This window comes from Plodia interpunctella, chromosome 18 (genome assembly GCF_027563975.2).
Source record: "Plodia interpunctella isolate USDA-ARS_2022_Savannah chromosome 18, ilPloInte3.2, whole genome shotgun sequence".
Taxonomy (NCBI): Eukaryota; Metazoa; Arthropoda; class Insecta; order Lepidoptera; family Pyralidae; genus Plodia; species Plodia interpunctella.
Window position 1 is genome coordinate 6,425,181 of NC_071311.1, and position 18,825 is coordinate 6,444,005.

Here is an 18,825-nt window from a genome sequence, read left to right on the forward strand (position 1 = left end):
TAGTTTAAGACCTTTTATTTACCGCAAGGAAAACCAGCAATGTAAGTCGAATCCACCATGTTTGGTGAATTTTTAGCCGCTAGTGTATAATAACTATCTGCCACTTTGTAATTGAAGATTTATAATTTCCTCTAAATCTGTCCGAGGGTTGTGATTAATAATACAGCTCATACAAAAAATATAAATAAAAAATACTTATTTAATTTTACATATACTAAGTTCGTCTCATCAACTCTTTCCGTTGACTATGACACTGGTTTTGATATTCTTCTTGGGATAGCCGTCGGGGTTCATCGTCTGCCACCGCCAGAAGTCCGCACCTGGTGTGTCATCAGGTTTATAAGTAAAATTTATTCAAAAGATGTTTCATTCGGTTTTTAAGTAAAATGTATTTAAAAACTTACTAAGGCCGGCCCTATCTAGCTGCACACTAGCGCCGCCTTCTTATTTTTATGAATTTAAACAATATCTTAACAAATTATGCTACACTAGAAAAGGACGTATTATATTTTTCCATTATACTCGTACAGTGTTGTCTCAATTTACTATACGGATTTTGTTGGCCACCGTTTTCACTTTAGTACATTGTGGCAACTGTGTCCAATAGTAAACTGTAATACTTTCTAATAAAATCCTTTATCCAGTGTAGCCTAATTTTTAATTGATAATTTTTTAATTGTCACTAATTATAACAGTAATTGATAAAAATGTGATGGTGGCGTTAGTGAGCGGGTTCCGACTATATTTCCAATTTGATGGAGCCATGACCGGGTCATGGGCCAGATCGGGAAATAGTTCAGACTTAGCGACATGTCACTTACACATCTCCTCAATGCTGTACTTCGTGGCCCAGCCAAGCTCGGTGTTGGCCAGCGAAGCGTCAGCCCACATAGCCGTGATGTCGCCCAGCCTCCGCGCCACGTACTGCAGCGGGATTTTGGTGCCGGTCACGCGCTCGAACACTCCCACCAACTCCTTCACTGACACCCCCCGCCCGGTGCCTAGGTTATACACCTGCAAAATAATTATATATGGATATCCTACTTATTTATTATATTTATGCATACGATTATTTGTTTATGCATACACCTATCGCTATAAATTATCATTCATTTTTTTTTGCGATTAGTAGGATACTTTAGCATATAAATACCTTACTATCCTTATCCTTACATATTATAAAACAATGTCCTCTACCGCGTCTGTCTGTCTGTCTGTTCGCGATAAACTCAAAAACTACTGCACGGATTTTCATGCGGTTTTTACCAATAGAGTGATTCCTGAGGAAGGTTCAGGGGTATAATTTATTATGTTTATACCCGAGCGGAGCCGGGACGGGCCGCTAGTAACATAAATGGCACAAGGGCAAACTTAAAATGTGCTGGCTCGATGTTGTCAAGGAGGAAATGAGCGTCAATAGTCTGATGCTGAAGACCATGCGAATTGGAGGAGAAAAAAACTAGGAAAACGTTCGTATGGTTACGTTAAATAAACTTTTTTGGTCCTTACCTTTAGTCCAACATGACTTTGACTGATCAAGTTCAGCGCTGCCACGTGACCGCTCGCTAGGTCCATGACGTGGATATAGTCTCTTATGCCTGAAACAAAAAAAAAAGTTGGTAAACGTCCACAAACGCATTTGTAATTGACCAATCAAGCACTGCTAATTTAAATTTCTGTAAGCAATATATATATTTTTAAATCTCGTTATTTTTTACATTTAAAATGTTACTTGCCAGTGCCATCGGGAGTGTTGTAGTCGTTGCCAAAGACAGTCAGCACAGGTTTCTTGCCCAGCGCCACTTGTGCCATAAATGGCATGAGGTTAGTGAATTCTTTTGTAGGGTCTTCTCCGATCAGCCCGGATGGGTGTGCGCCCACTGGATTGAAATACCGTAAGGAGATTATGTTCCATTTCTGAAAAACGTTTTATGAAATGAAAAGACAAGCTCCTGTTTTCGCCCCTATATCTATCTCGGTTGTTAATTAGGTAGGTACTAGGGTAAAAAATAATTCTGCCTTATGCTTTTGCCACGCTAATGTATACTCTATACCATTTTCTGTATACCAGAAAAAACAAACAATGCAACATTCTTTTTTTTTTAATTATATCAATGAAAAATTGAGAAGTAGGTAGGTATGTGTAGTTAGATATGTTATGTGGTGCATTCATATTTTTCTCCCGAGTGCTATCTAAAATGAGTGTGTGTTTCTCAGCCCGCATTCCTACTACTTTTTCTTCTCTATTTCCCATTTATTATCTCTAATAATAAAACGACTAATAAATATGTAGCACACGGTATAAGTACACGTATGATTATTAGGTAGTTACGTGACGGCATACACTGGGACCATGAAAGTAATTTGACCTTGAACCTCAAAACGAAGTCAGTAAGTCACCCAACCGGTTGACTGACATATCCGAATAGTCAGTCAACCGGTCTGAAGCAGAGACCGACTAGCCATTCTTAGAAGTCCGCGGAATAAGTTACACGGGGAAGTTCTAACGGAGTCTTATTCAAGGATAGAAACCACATACACAACCTTATTACAAAATCAGGAAAATAAAGAAATTAATAAAAATAGGCTCTGATCGCACTGTGATATTTCATAAGTCGTATATTTTATGTATTACTGGTAGGCATTAATCGTGAGAATACTAGGACAAATTACAAGTTATTTTGGGACTTCTGTAATGGGACCTTACAGCAATAGGATCAGCATGAAAGACAGGTCAATTTGATAGTAGTAGTTTGTAGCTTGTGAGAAGTAACTATAAATATAAAAATTGACGAGAAAAAGTGCCTGTGAAGGTCTAATTTCTGAATAAATGATTTGAATTTGATAAAGATCATTTTTCATCTTGACCTAACCTGGCTATAACAATGATTATCCTTATCTAGCATCCAATTCTCACAGAAGTGAAGACGTTGAGTCTTTATGTGGTCGCTGCTCTTACCTTCTCAGCCATGCTCAGGTCTTTAAGCATTTCCTCTATGAAGTACTTGGTTCTGCCGTAGACATTAGTGATGTTCCCTGTAGCATGAGTCTCCGTTATGGGCTGACTCTCAGGCTCGCCGTACACTGTGCAGGATGAGGAGAATACCAGCTGGTAGCAGTTGTGAGATTGCATTATCTGGAACGTTGTAAACGAAGATAATTCAGGTCCGTCATCTGCCATTTGTAAGAAAAACTAGTCTTGACCCTCAAGGTTGTCACGGATTTATTTCGTATCGTGATGGGCTTGCTGTAGATAGATATAGCTGTAGGTATTTTTTATGGTCTTTGCTTGGCTATTTCTGCGCCCCCACAGGGTCTGCGCCCTGTGTCTGGGCACCCCAACAACGGTGCCGGCATAGGGTACAGACCACCCTGACACTCCTATTTACGGCAATGCATTTAAGAGTTAAAAAGCTAGGGCTTAGTAGACGGCTATAGTGTAAACCATAGCCGTCTCTAAGTTCTTTTTATGTTTCTATATTTGTTTACAACATGTATTTTCAAACTATGACGATGGCTGAACAGTCTATATTTTGGTTAACAATCTTCAAAAGCAAAGTATGATTCATTCATTCACTCTTCTATATTCCTCAAAGTAGACCCACAAACCTCCAATAAGTTGAGCATGCCTAGCAAGTTGTTCTGATAGTACAGCAGAGGCTGTTGCATGGACTCGCCGACCGCTTTCAGCGCAGCGAAGTGGATCACACAGTCTACTTTGTGCTGGAAGAAGGTGTACAGGGTATTACAAAATTAATTTACATACGTCGTGGTAAGGTACGGTACCATGAGTAGAGTCAAGTAGTCAAGTTAAGGCCCTATCTGGCCGCATACTAGCGCCACCATTAAAACATTTTTTTTTATTTCATAGTAAAACTTAAAAATATATATCTTGGCAAATTATGCCACACTAGATAAAGTTTAAGAGATTGTTGCCTTGTATTTTCGGTACAGATTTCTCTCACGCGAACCATGTTGACATGTAGGTAGTTAAACGCTCATCTTTGTAATAAAAAATTTCTTTTTACGTACTTTATCAAATATTGTATTAATCTGTGGCTTGTCCAATAGATCGGCTTTGTAGAAAGCGATCTTCTTCCCCGTTATTTCTTCAGCTCGTCTCAGCGCTGGCGAACCTTCATCGTCACCTACAGCGTTGGCAAAGTTGTCTATAGCGACTACATCATAGCCAGCCTCCAAGAGGTCCACCACGCAGTGGCTGCCTATGTAGCCCGCGCCTCCCGTCACCAGAATTGTCTTGAACCGGGGCATTTTGGCTGATTATTCTGAAATAATTGCAAAATTTGGAATCTGTTTCACCTTTTGCTAATAAAATTGCCTATTATGTAATGATATCGACCAGATAACGGTTAAATTTGTGTTTCACATGAGTTGAATGTAGCTAACTGGCCAATCACATCAGGCAGATTTATCTAGCGGTCAGTTTATCTGTCAGATTACAATGTGATAATTTATCAGAAAGTGGTGAGACAGTCCCTATTTCTTAAATCCAAATCCAATATTTTTAGGATTTTTATTGACTCTTGATGAAACTCGGTTCAGCAATTTATAAGCACAGTTTATAAGTTTAATTGTTACAGGCAAAAAGACAAAAATATCCTCTTCATAATATAAATAAGATGTAGATGATGTATGATGTAGGTACTTATTTAAATTCTCCGAATTACAAAAGCAAATAGGAACCAAGACGAGCAAGGTTCAGCTAACAGAGAGGCAGCCTTGCATCAGTCCTTTGGTGGGAAACAATATGCAATTAACTTGTAAATCGCAGCTTCTACAGTCACGTCTGTCTCAATACGATGTTGAGACATCTAACTGTGATGTTTTATGACCTTAGAATTAATGTTTAAGATGTAATTAACATTTTACGGCATAAAATTTTGTTCTCTATATCTATTATAAAACAAAATGTCATAAGTGCAGTCTTTGATCACGAAATACCAAGTTTGATCCAATAATTCCCGCCATTTTTATTTACGTCAAAATTAAGAGGAATTTTTGAATTTACAGTATTCATTTATAATTTGTGTGATGTGATAATTACATCTTGTTAAACGATGATCAAGATTATTTATTACTTACTTTTATTTATTATTCATACAAAATTACGGAACATTTTAAATCTAGTTACATATTTTGTTTGTATCGTTCTGCCAAGCTAAGATCAATATGTAGGTATTACCTATACCTTCTTACTCAAATGGGTTGTCCTTAAGATCCTCCCGAATATCATTCTACCAATGAATGATATTCGGGAGGATTTTAACTTTAGTTGATAAGTCGAATTATTTATACCGCGAATAATTAATCTATCTAATGCTTTATCGTTTCTTAGAATGCTTAAACTTCGGCGCCTTGTTCGTTATATGTAAATGATATATAGTTTATTAACGATTATACAAACGTGAATAAACCATTATATACAACCGGAAAACATTGAAAGAATCTTTGACTCCAACTCACAGCTCCAAATATATTTTATTTATTGATACCTAATTTGATTTATATCGGCGTGTGATCGAGTGTCCTTGATAAGCTTATCAGATATTACTTATAATATATTAATTAAATATTGATAGTATTTTTGGTTCTTATTCTCTAAACTAGCTTTGCCGCGGCTTCGCCCGCGTCTCTTTCTCACTGGGTCAGTTCAGTGACCTATTGCAATATTTCACGAATGTCGATTGAATAGAAGCTTGAAGAGGAACATACAAACTCACTTTAACATTTATCGTAGATATTAAAGAAAATCGAAAAAGTGGAATAGGATTAAACAAATTTGAAATTTATTTTAGGGCTCGGTTGTACAGAATATTGTTTGTTCTCCCAAAACTACATTAAGTAATAATGTAATGTAATAAACATTATAATTAATATCTGTAAATTATTTTTATGACATTTTCCATTCAAATTGCGGCAAATATGCTATAAATTTGAGTAGCTTTATATACTTCTGATCCTTCTGATCTGACCTTATTAGTAAGTTAGTTATGTGTGAGGTTAGATTTATCTGCTGACTGTACCTACCATTGACTACACAACAAGTATTATCCAATGCAATGCAGAAATGTACAACACTTCTGTGACGAGGATGACGTGATTAAGGAATACCTATTCAATGTTCAAACGGTTTTTTTTATATGTGTTGTTGTTTTAAAATGTAATTTATACGAAAACAATTCATTTCTGAAGTGATAAACCTTTACTCTGAAGTTATTATCAGCTCGATAAGTTCAGATCTAAATCTGAACTTATCGAGCTGATAAAAACTTCAGAAATGATTTGTTTATGGTACGTCTAAACGTACCATACCTGAGCATTACTTAGGTACCTACCTGATGTTTTGTAATTAATTATTGTATATTTAAGATCGTAATCGTTTTAATTACTTATTTAAAAATATACCTAATAATTCCACGTTTTTGAGGCATGGAAATCACTAAACTCGTCCTAATCGATGGGTCTAATCGATGGGTCTAATCGATGGTCTAAAAGATATTAAAATCTTTTTAATTACTTTGGTGTGGAACTTCTCCGAATGTTTGAATGTAGAACTGAATGTTTTCTGTAATAAATTGTAAGTTAACTTTGGTCAAATAAATAATCAATAAACAAGCAGTACTCTACCATATCATAAGAAATAGTTACTTATATGCAAAACTAGCGGCCCGCCCAGGCTTCGCTCGGGTAAAACCATAATCCCACTACTTATTTAAAAAAACAACATCAAAATCCGTTGTGTACCTAGTTTAAAAGATCTAAGCATAGGAACAGACAGAAAGAAGCTACTTTGTTTTATACTATGTAGGTAGTGATTTTGCTGTGCCAACTCGGCTTTAATACCAAGTTATTCCAAGAATCTTGTAATTAAGAGAGCTACAGCGAGTTTTTCCGCTAGCTATAATATCCAGTCACATAATAAGCTGTGTCAGTCCCTATCCTATAATTATGGCTGTCATATACCTTTTTTGCATCCTGTCCTCGGGTCAAACACCTCGGTAATAAACCCCAAGAAACTCGCTATTTATACGCATCCCAAGCTTGAGCTGCGCATGCGATTCTTAGAATGATATTTTATGGAGATTTATGACTATGTCTGTATGAAACATGTAAAATGAATGATGTCGATTAGGTCATCGATTGCAAATTCTTTTAACGCCTGCGACTCTGTCAAGTCATAAGGAAAAGGACGTTAGAGGCAGGAATTGGAAAACCCATAATTTCCCGGAATATATTATATAGGTTTTTTGTTTTGCAAAAAGTTTATTGTAAACAAAAAAATAACGGTCTAAGTAAAAGACATAAACGAATTAGTCCAATATTTTTTAACCGAATTCAAAATAAAATGCTGTTGCTTTTGGTTCACAGTAGCTAGTACAGTGCTATTTATTTATTCAGAGTAGTCCTATCATAAACTTTGCCCAAAACTGTTTGTTATCACCTTATTATTAAAAAATCCATAAAAACCCCAGGAGTGGTAGGGGGTCATCCATAGGGTCTACCTTAAACGGACGTTGAAAACTTTTGCTAGAACACGTAATTTTTTTAAATGGAAATTTTAATATGTAACTTACTAAGTAAAACCAGATTTGGAAGTATAATTTTTAAAAGTTTTTATTCAGGTATTAGTATATTTTTTAGTTTCAGCAGGTATATTTTTTTCTAACATCTACCAATTATTTTGTACTTATTTTAAAAAATCAATTCGATGACATTTTTACCATAAAAAATAAATACGAACCTATTCTCAATTGTCAAACGGCAAATACATCGATCTAACTGTTTTCAAAGAAAACCGCTCACTTTCACATATTCGAAAATAAAGTCTGTTTCACACGACCGTTAGATAGTACTCACCTATTGAACTGCTTAGTCACTAATCACTTATACGAGAGGCGGCACAATAATATTGATATATAATAAATAAACTAATATAAAATTAAAGGCACGTGGGCCCTGCGTAAAGGCCGGTGGGCATTTGAGGATACGAAAATCGACAGACCGACGAGTCGGTCGTCGTCTGCGCCCGCGTCACTGTTTGCAAGTTGTGGCCGCATTTACACCGATACATGTGTGTGCGAATGTGCGAGCGAACGTGGAAAAGAGAAAAATGTAAATTTGGATATTTTACAAAATTGAGGTACTAAGTAATGTGTTTTAGAAAAAAAAATTAAAGAAAAGAAAATGTCTCCTAGAATCCATTTGGTTTAAGACGTAGGATTTAGGTGGAAGGAGGCGATTATTTCTGTCATACTTATATGCTGACTAGTTTAAAGAGCTTATGCATAAAGAAAAAATATACCTGGTATGTAACTCTAAATACAGTAGATAATTTCCACTGAACCCAAAATCATCAATTTATTATCATTATCATGATTTGATTTCCCATGTAGCATTAGTCCCGCAGGGTAAAAATTAAATTCAAAACATTTATAGCTTTTCATAAATGATTTGAATTGAATTTTTACTCCTATAACACCTCTCGGATGGAGTTAGAGTAGATAGAATATATTTTGAAGGTGAAGGGCTTCCCCCTTCACAATATAGTTTGTCTACTTCTTAAAGGCTATGTATTACTCGAACCTAAAAATACTTAATATGTAAGTAATATGAGGGTGAATTTAAGTATTTGCATGCATTAACATCAGTGGGTGGTGTAACTGTGTGCCGCGATTCAGTGTCAATCAGTCAGTGACCTTCCGCAGATCGCTACCATGTGCAGTTTCCACAGAAATCATGGCGTTTGGTTTAGTCTCATCCCAAATCAACCATATGTTCGAGACAAAATGCATGGTATCGTTATTAAAGTTGATAAAGTAAGTTTAATATATTATGTGTTTTTATTCTATTTTAAAACGAATTTCCTTTTTTCTTGCTGCTCCTGTTTGCAAAAAAAATTAAGATTTAATTTATTGTAAAGGTGCTAATATGAATCTTTATTTTAGCAGCTAATATTGTATCCATATTTTTTTCTTTTATCTGTGATTGTACCTTATACCTAAGCACAGATTACATAATACCCCAGTAACCTAAGTATTTAAGATTTAATAAATAAATAAATACCTACTTGGCATATCCTGTAAAAATGTCATACCCACTATTGGCTATTAGTTAATGTAACTTTTATTTATTTTTTGTTTTTGTAGGATGATAGTACATGATATGATCTCCATTTAAATTTGCATATAAATGAAACAACCTGTGAAACATGTAGGAATATGTTTTAATTTTGACACCAAATTATATGCTATAAACCTATGTGTTTTTGCATAAATAATATTTCATTCATCAGATCGTTTTTCCGGTTTCTTCCGCAGCCGCAGAGCTTCGGCGACCAGGGTCCCCTTTCCTACTTTAGTAAACTGTATTCTAAATTATCTTTGTTTTCAGACGCATATTTACTAGACGGTGTAAGGTAAACGTAGTATCGAGACGACTTGGCGTGCGCGCCGGTCACAATCTCACAATCACAGAATACCGTAACTGGTCTCACACCACTCTCACACATAACAGACCATCTTATGTGGGCTCCACACTATCACCAAACTCGGATAGATGCCGACGCGAATGCATGTACCTTGCTTAGTTTGTATGATGTGCTTTTATTTACCGCAATAAAAATTAGCAATGTATACCGAATTTACCAAAGTTTGGCGAACTGTTCGCGGATAGTGCGGAGCCAGCATTAAATGGGAGCATGTTTGTGCATACCTCTCACATTTAACGGTAGGTAGCCAATTTAAGTCAGTCGTTCATGCGTATGTAAACAATATTTGAGAACTAAGTACTAATAAAACAATGAATGTTATGGATTGATGCGCATATTTATAATACTTACGTAGTCACATACATCAATAGGATCACAAATCGTTGTTTCACATCATAAGAACCCCGTTACTTTTATGTCCTTGGTCTAATCATTTCTATGCAAATAAAATAGTCTCAAATTCAAATTACTGTATATAAAATAATCGATTCAATGGAATGGAATAAAAATGTTATAGGTACCTACTTCAAGTATTGTTGGAATAAAATAATAAAAGTTCAGTAAATAAAAAAAAACATTTTATTACTTCCTTTAGTAAATCCAATGCTATTAACAAATAAAAATAAATCAACAATGTTTATTTTTTTTTATTTTAACGAAACGCGTGAACTTTGTCGCATGCACCCCGCGGCTCAGACAGACGTTTCATTAAATTACAACAATTTAATATAATTTTAAATACATATTAATTTACTTAGGAATTGTCATTTCGTAAAAAAAACATTTGGTAAAAAACATACAATTACACCATCCGATAATGCGTAAAACTGAAAAAAGTTTTTTTTTTAATTTTAAAATCTTTTTTACATTTTTAGTAAAAAATATGGTTACGTAAAGGAAGTCGGAGGTCGATATTCGTTTCGATAGTTAACTATAATACAATTTTAATACTCATTATATTTTTCACACTCGGAAAACACTGGGATAACACTAATTATACTAAATTTAAAATGTAAAATAATGATCTGGTGTGGTGAGTCATAATAACGTGCTAAATAAATTATCTTTTAATAAAAATCTAATCTAGGTAATACTAATTATTTATTTGGCAACAAATTCTAGGAACTAAACGTACGTAACATATATATACTATATACTCATATTCAAATTATAGGTATATATTTTTTATAATAACTGAAATTATATATGAAAATAGGTACATTCCTAATAGTCAATTAATTTTAAAAATCATGGAAATTAAATGACAATTTTAATTAAACATAAACTTAATGACTAGTTCATTAAAAACTAATGAAATCAAAACTTTGGTCGTTGTGCCATTTTTTTAGGATTTAAGGGTTTTTCTCTTTTTTTATATTTTTTAAATTTTATTTGGCTTTATAGGAAGCGCTCGCATTGTATTGTCGGTGTCAGTTGATCACGAAGCGTAGATACCAGTATATCCTGCGAAAGGAAAGACTAATTGAACGTTTTAACAATCTATTATATATATAATCGTTTTAACAATCTATTAAATATATATCTAATCGATTTATAAAAATATATCCTGAAACTGTGATAATTTATAAGACAAGTTTTTTAACCCCAGACGCTAACAGTTTTTTTTTTTAAGTTTGACGTGTATAGACACATCAAATTAAAAAAAACAACTCTGTACATGTACAGCTAGAACGAGTATAAACAAATCATTCACAGGCAATAATACACAGACAATAATACACAGTGACAGGCGGCCGGTCTTAAAATCAGAGCCAAATCTTCAACATTGTATGGTTAATTTTCAAGCGGACCTCTGGATTCGGGAATCACATTTAAAAATGAAAGCGAGATCACGCGAGGAGAAGAGAGCGACCAGTGAAAGTATGAAATAGAAGAACCTTAGCTCTCGCACGGCCCGATCGAGCCCATATGTTCAATGGCGTTCGATTTTCTCCGCACTAATGTAATTAAATTACGCAGTCATAATAATTACTTAATCATGATGTAATTGGATAATCACAACTAGTGTTATCACAGACTTTTATTAACCTCAAGAAGTGATTCTTACTTGTGATTCGTACTTGGTTTTTAATGATACGTTACTGTAAGGGGCGGATCTTAATTATAGCTTGCCCAATTAGTTTTGACAAGGGCGAAACCATCGATAAAAGAAGGCGGAGCCTTATAGTCTCTACCTGTGACTAGACTAGCATATTTATTGTCTGAACTTGTATGTATGGTTATTGTTGGAAGTACGGAAAAGGACAAAGTGTACTTTCAACGCGGAAAAACAGCTGTTCCCGTGGGAAATTAAGCTAGTACACAATAAAAGCTTGTAAAAATATGAAATGCACTCACGTATCGCGCGGCCTAATTAGTCTTTTTGGCGTCCTTGGTCTCCTCCTTGGGCTGCCCGCGGCCCAGCAGCCGCGCCAGCGAGTCCCACACGCCGCCCAGGAACAGCGCGCAGAACAGGTTCTCGAACGGCACGAACGGGTCGTGGATGCCCAGCAGTATGGACGACAGCTGTGGGGAAACATATCTCTTTTAACTTCTTTGTTCTAAGGAATTGTATTAGGTTTTTATATTGTTAATACTTGTAGTGGTGTTCTGCCTCTTTACCTCCTCTCTACCTGACTGACTCTATGACTTTTTATAAATAAACCCGACAATGACAGAGGAAAAAGACTATCGGCTAGGGACGAAGAGTTGGACGCGGATCAAGACGGACGACGACTGAGATAATACAAAAATCCAACCGCCCCTTCATTACCTATACAATGATTTAGTTATTATATGTTTCTCCTTTTAAAAATTCATAGCATTTATTCCGATCCTTTGAGAGACTTGCGTGGACAATGTGGGCATATGGACCCAACACGTGGAGGTCTCCCGCCAAAACCCGCTCCCGGACATACTAATGAAATGATATGTCCATGAGTAAGTCTTGGTGGGTGTGTGAACTATTGCAGAGTAATAGATACATGGTATTTATTATTATTATAACTAGCGGCCCCTCCCAGCTTTGCTCGGGTACAAGTATTGTATAAAAGTAAAAAAAATATACACCTAAAACTTCCTCAGAAATCACACCACCATATAGGTCTTTGAGTTCATCGCGAGCAGGAAGACAGACGCGGCATAAGGCTTTGTTCATCCAACATACATTCAAGTGACACATTAAGTAAATATTGTATTGCTTTTCGAGCCGAATACAAGGTTGAAAGTTAACACTTCGACAGTGAAGACATTCAGATGGGAGAGACAGAGACAGTATAGTAATTATATAACTTACCTTGAAGTATACGAAGAAGATGACAATGCCGAAGTACACGAGCGCGTGCGGCGCGGAGATCAGGTCGGTCTTCTTGTCCAGCACGAAGATGATGGAGGCCACCAGCGAGGCCTTGGTGTAGCTGGAATTATAAAACATATACATATAAACTAGACGTAAATACGGAACTGTGAATGCAACGGACTTATGAAGGGATTTCTTCCAGTCAACTGCATAAGGCGCTATAATGAAACATAAAATAGGTACGAGAGCTAAGTCCAGGGGCGCAGCTAGTGCTAATAGGTATAAATAAATCTTTGATATTAAAAATTTATTGCCACAGGACTGGTACCTACCTACAGGTCGCCTAGCGGGGAGCCATCTAGTTGGAATTAGGATAGGGTATTCTAGCCACAAGCACGGATTATATAGGTAATACATGCAGTACTCACAAGCTAGGTTGCATGGTCTCCATGGCAGTCGGCGTCCAGGCTCCCCGGATCAGCCTCTCGACTAACTTGGTGAATCCGGCTCCATTGCCCTTCAATGTGCCTGAAAAAATATAAAATGTATATAGTTATCTACGTATTCGTGGACGTCTCGTACGGAGTCGTCGGAGTTACCAACATCTACATCGGTACACAATATGCAGGTACACTGTGTGTTTTTAGCAATATGTTAACGTGTTAATCACAAAATAGAAGTAACAATAAAAACATAAAATTAAAATATTTTAAACTAATAAACTAAAAACTGTATAACTTAAAAATTAATATAATACCTATAAATAGGTACCTACTTATAAATTAAAAATATCTAAAGAAGGCAAGAACCTATTTCTCCCGTTAGTTCATAAAAACCTACATTTTAACGGGACTTAGCATGAACGTTTTAGGATTCCATAATGAATTTTATTATACCCAGCCATTTATGTACAGTCAACAGCTGTCCTGCATGAAACTCTATGGCGCGGTAATAGCGGCGAGTTTGCAATGAATTTGCGTAGGTTGATGTGTTGACTGTACCTAGCAGACGTTTTGTGGTCAGTCTGGCTGCGACTACGCAACCACCAACTGCAACGTCGCACGTAATTCTGCCGTAAGTGCGGAAAAGCTGTCGCGTCGTTTTAAATTGTCTATTAGATATCAATTTCTGCCGTAAATACGGAAAAAGAACATAAAATGTTTCGAAAAAATGTCATAATGCGCTTTTTTTCCAAATGACGGCATTTTTAATAACTTGTGACCCTAATTAATATTAATTAGGCTCCAAACATATGTGGGCAAATATTTTTATTGATTTAGTTGACTGTTGTTTAAACAGACGGACAATACATGTGTTATGTGAACTGTACACAGACAATGTATCTACACTGAAATTGTTAAGTAAATATCATGCCTATGTAGGGTTACCAACTTTTTTTAGACCTTATATGTGCAGTGTAATAGGGTTGAATCTTTTTTTGTTTTAAATCTTTTTTTTGATGAATATTTTGTTTGCTAAATTAACCACGAGCTAGTTATTCACTTTTATTTGGAGGTTGCTATTGTCCTTTGAATGATATTGATATTCGGCTTATTAAATACAAAAACCAACAGTTTCTTTCACGATGCTATCTGATAAGAAAACTACAGTACCATATCTAAAAGTGAGCGTGCACAGCAAACTGCAATCGATAACATAAGTACTTACGAGTATTAGGTCAACCTATTTGATGACAAAGATAAAATGATAAATCGGAGGAATGGGAAAAACCACGGAAACACTCAAAATATCATTTTCGATAAATTAAAAATTTGTTGTTATTACAGATAACAAGAAATAATTTCTAACCTGCCTGACTGATCCTTGCTTTTGTACGGTGCATAATACCAAATTATCTTGCCCCTAAAGATCTTAGGGGCTATTACTAGCTACAATGAAACATAAAACAAGTAACACGTTATTGCGTCTACACGTTCCCTCTTTTTTTACACAATTTTTTTATCGCACACGATTTGGGAAAAATAGTTTTAATAGTTAAAAATATTCTTATGTTATCGGTGCATGGAAGTTCTTACCATAGTTTATTTTTCTGTATTCTAAAAATATAAAACAAAAATATCTAAGTACGTACCAACTATGATCATAATGACGTAAGCGTTGGGATACAGCTTGCCGGCGTGGGAGACTCCATCATAGACCTTCTTGGCTCTGTAGATCTCCTTCATAGCTGATGCTACTATCTTCACCGGCAAGAACTTGGCCACTTTGTATCCGACGTCGAACGGCGTGTAGAACACTATGTACCTGTAATAGAAGGTTCTAGAAGTTTCACTGATGAACACCGATTCTCTAAATTAAAAAAATATAAAAAAATTGAGATGTTCACATTTTAAATAGCGAAACCTACTCGCACTTGGCCACTTTTGGAACAGGAAAAAAACTATTTTTATGTATGCGTGTCTACCTTCAATAATCGACGCTTTACATATTTTTATTGTATTGTACTTATTATTACTATTGTATTGTACTTATTATTAGTATTGTGTACTTACATAAGTACAATACAATAAAAATATATAAAGAGTCGATTTCGACAAGTGCTATTTAATGATACCTTATCCATCGAATTGATAGGTGAAGGAAATAAAGGTCAGACCAACAATTTTAGTACAAAAGGGCATATCTGGTAAGGCGCTGGCTCCACCTATAGGTATGATGAATAAACACAAATTATAACACAGACTGGCAAATAGGATGGTGGTGTAACACAAGTTTTTATAATTATTGTTGTCACATAAATCTTATTGCATTCAGTGTGTGATTAAAAATATCATGTCCGTGCAGTAAATCGTTCCTGGGTGCTGTGCAAACTAAACGTGTGTGCAAAATTTCAGCTCAGCTAAATAACATAGTCTACCTACTTCATTACGGTACCTATTACCCGAGTGAAGCCGGGACGGGCCGCTAGTACTTGTATCTTACCCACCATGTGACAGTGCCGATGACAAGTTGCGGCGAGTTCTTCAATGGCGCCAGGATAGGTTCCCCCAGCAAGCCGTTGACCACCATGCCGCCCGCGAAGATCACCAGCATGGTGGACAGCCAGCACGACAGCGGGTGCTTGCGGGAGAACGCCTGCGCACCTGAAATTGTACGTACATGATAGATATAGATAAAAAAATATTGTTCTCTTGTAACACACGTTATACAAACATAATAATAAAACTATAATCTTAAAACTAAGCATGCATGATGATGCCATATAAACACCAGAGGTAGACCTTGTGTCAAGGTCATCTGCATGGGTACGTCACTCTCATATTTTTCTGTCGTCCAACAGCAGTGCATTGTTGTCTTTCGGTATGAAGGGTGAAAGAGGCGACGTATGTAATTACAGGGTACTATAGCAAAATTCTTACTACTTATACCTATCAGGTCAGGTGGTAAACGGACCACGTGCAAGCTTTGGTTAGGTCAATCTATTAGGTACGTGCGATTGTTTTGGTTATTTACGGAGAAGAAGCATGTTCTTTTCCCAAAATATGTTTCATGAAAAAAATAGCAAGCAATGAAAAACGGAAAAAAAATACATTTTGTTATTTTCGCGGAAGTTAATGTCGTTTTTTTAAATTTCAACGCTGTTGCATGCATATATTTATGTAAAAAATATTTTTATAGATCGCTCCTTTGATAAGTTCACGGTTGCATTATAAAAATTCTAGGTTACAACATCCCACGAAATAAAGAGTTATTGATCTCAGCACGGTCTATATTTAGCCAGGGGTTCTGACCTGCTCAGTGGCCTGATACAAACCGCTTGGTTAACTCCACGAGATGTGATTAACTACCAATCTGTTTCCTGTAGGACGTCAATGTTCGCAAAAAATATGGATTTGTTCAAACAATAGGAACCTGTAGGACGTGTAATGCAAATAACATAAGTCTTGTAGATAATAATTGCTAAGGTGTTTAAAAAAGTAGTTAAAAAATATTATTTTCCTAAATTATGTTTATCCTTGTGATTATCCTAATAGTGACGTAGGTACCAATAGTACGTAATTTCTAATTTCAAATTTTCGTAGCATGGCTCGTTGGTCTAGGGGTATGATTCTCGCTTCGGGTGCGAGAGGTCCCGGGTTCAAATCCCGGACGAGCCCGAAACAATGTTTCATTTTGGATTATCAAATTTAACAAATTTTTTTATTCCAAATACTCGGATGTATAAATAGAAAAAAAATATGTGGATTAAGTTTTGCAAAGCACTAATTTGAAATATTATGTTTAGGGCATAAAAATTAAAGAATTATTGGTGACCAATATAGCTGGATAATTTAACTATTTTTATTTATAAATTTATTGCAATTTTTTTTGCAAAAGTACATGCGCCATCTATCTGCAAACATTGGAATTACAGAATACATTACCCTGTCCGCTTTTTAGGGTTCATTATCAAAAAGGGTGGCATACTTAGGTACGCATAGACCATAAATAAACTTTATGTCAGAAACTAAGAAATATAACCTCATAAAGTATAATTGGTTATATCTTTAAAGTAATTGCATATTATCTAATGAAATATTTTTTATAATACTAGATATAGGTACCTCCCTGTTTTACAAATGTAAGAGAAATCTATCTAACTAAGCCGCGTAAACAAAAATGTTGCATACTGCAAATCACATAATATAGCTTCTATACAAAAAAAAATGAGTTATTGAACTACACTGTGACTGTGTCCGATCTTCAGGGAACTACGATCTATTTTTAAACTATTTAGGTGTTTTATTTTAGTACATTCCAACCACCGCAATACCAATGTGAACTCAATAACTCCCAGGATGCGGAAGTACCTACGTAAATTTGTAAAAAATTGGCGCGTATTATTTAAAACCTACAGGTAATATAACTTACCAGCCCCCAAATCTTCTCTGACTGCAAGAGCACATAATAATGAATGCGCTATGTCGAAATATGGGTACATTTTAAGTTTTATGACCTGGTTAGCCAGGTCTAAGAACGCTTCGGGATCCATTTTGAAGGTTTGTCTTGGAAATCACGATATAACAGAAAATAAAGAGGGCCAACTAAACACCGACAATAGCGTGACACTGTGACACGCGTCCGCGACTATCCGCGGGCGAAGTAGCCGCGAGACTGGACTAACCAGACTAGATTTTTTGTGTGTGATTATTTTGGTCAGAGCTATAAACTTTGACGTGGAGTACGGATACCGGTCACAATAACAGACGTGGCTAAACTATCGTAGACAACGCTTACTATCTTGGCTATCTAAATTTCTAACTGATAATTTGATTTGATTTCTAAACTGAAAGCCTTGAATAATTTCGTCGACGAATGTTAAGTTTCCGTAGTGTAGCGGTTATCACGTGTGCTTCACACGCACAAGGTCCCCGGTTCGATCCCGGGCGGAAACAGTTTTTTATTTTTTTGGAAATGGTTTTTTGTTTTTTTGATAGTGCTAGTAGCACTATTTATAATGTTATTTCGAAATATTTACGTATTTAATTGCTTTTTCAACTTTGTTGATTTAAAACGCCATCTATCGGAGGACTGCGCCTCGCAAATGAAAGTCACCACAACCAAGGACCATGGGGGAAGCAGACCTTCGAGTCGTTATTAAATAAAAAAAATGTTAAAAATATTAAAAATAGTTTATTTTGTAACAATTTTATCATTCTAGTAAAAATATGTTCGAAATTAGTGTAAAATCAATGTTTATTATGATAGTTACGATATAAATATACAATAGGAACAGTTGAAACTCGCATCAGTCTTCGCCTTTACACAGCCCAATCTTTGGAATTTACAAAACAAGATACAATTTCATTATTTAATCTCATTGCACAACAGTAGTAAATGATTGCACTTATTTGCTAAATGATCATAGTGAGTAAACTGCACTTTCTAGGTTTTTTTTGTAATTTTAAAGTTTTAACAAGAAAATAATAAAAATGAGGCAGATTTCGATTAAATTGGAGAGATAGACGTCAAAGCTAAAGGTTATGTTGTGTCAATTTTGTTGCATGAGTCAGTCGCA

General features: G+C 35.6%; 2 protein-coding genes and 2 non-coding genes across 5 annotated transcripts in view; 2 read left to right on the forward strand and 2 right to left on the reverse strand.

The window, feature by feature from the left end:
* The window catches only part of LOC128677784 (UDP-glucose 4-epimerase-like), a 41,423-nt gene extending 33,385 nt beyond the window's left edge, over positions 1-8,038 (reverse strand). The window contains exons 1-8 of the mRNA XM_053758881.1: positions 7,879-8,038; positions 4,033-4,286; positions 3,610-3,723; positions 2,960-3,136; positions 1,737-1,917; positions 1,510-1,598; positions 822-1,014; positions 197-320 (exon numbers count right to left, since the gene is read on the reverse strand). Coding sequence (XP_053614856.1) covers positions 229-320; positions 822-1,014; positions 1,510-1,598; positions 1,737-1,917; positions 2,960-3,136; positions 3,610-3,723; positions 4,033-4,272 — 1,086 coding nt within the window. The 5' untranslated portion in view covers positions 4,273-4,286; positions 7,879-8,038 and the 3' untranslated portion in view covers positions 197-228. The remainder of the gene's footprint in view (positions 1-196; positions 321-821; positions 1,015-1,509; positions 1,599-1,736; positions 1,918-2,959; positions 3,137-3,609; positions 3,724-4,032; positions 4,287-7,878) is intronic.
* Positions 8,039-10,875: 2,837 nt separating this feature from the next.
* On the reverse strand, positions 10,876-17,932 carry LOC128677788 (uncharacterized protein). 2 transcript variants are annotated; one of them, XM_053758888.2, is made up of 7 exons: positions 17,679-17,932; positions 15,754-15,910; positions 14,899-15,071; positions 13,235-13,334; positions 12,804-12,924; positions 11,867-12,034; positions 10,876-10,987 (listed from the first exon to the last, which is right to left on the reverse strand). In XM_053758888.2, exons 1-6 carry the CDS (start codon positions 17,797-17,799, stop codon positions 11,879-11,881), a joined length of 828 nt encoding a protein of 275 aa, XP_053614863.1. In that variant the 5' UTR covers positions 17,800-17,932; the 3' UTR covers positions 10,876-10,987; positions 11,867-11,878. The 2 variants fall into 2 exon arrangements, with proteins under 2 accessions (XP_053614863.1, XP_053614862.1); XM_053758887.2 differs by having other exon boundaries at positions 10,876-10,972; positions 17,679-17,931.
* TRNAP-CGG (transfer RNA proline (anticodon CGG)) lies at positions 16,853-16,924 on the forward strand. The gene has a single exon. It is a non-coding gene; the product is annotated as a tRNA-Pro (tRNA).
* A 197-nt stretch (positions 17,933-18,129) lies between the features above and the next one.
* On the forward strand, positions 18,130-18,202 carry TRNAV-CAC (transfer RNA valine (anticodon CAC)). Its single transcript has one exon. It is a non-coding gene; the product is annotated as a tRNA-Val (tRNA).
* The last annotated feature ends 623 nt before the right edge of the window (positions 18,203-18,825 follow it).

Bases quoted from the DNA above. Each gene is read 5' to 3' on its own strand.
- LOC128677788 (XM_053758888.2), bottom strand. From the start codon at position 17,799: ATGGATCCCGAAGCGTTCTTAGACCTGGCTAACCAGGTCATAAAACTT. The intron at 15,072-15,753 runs GTGGGTAAGATA...CTTCTATTACAG, and splicing joins GTCATCGGCACTGTCACATG to GTACATAGTGTTCTACACGC. The intron at 12,925-13,234 runs GTGAGTACTGCA...TTATAATTCCAG, and splicing joins GAGACCATGCAACCTAGCTT to CTACACCAAGGCCTCGCTGG.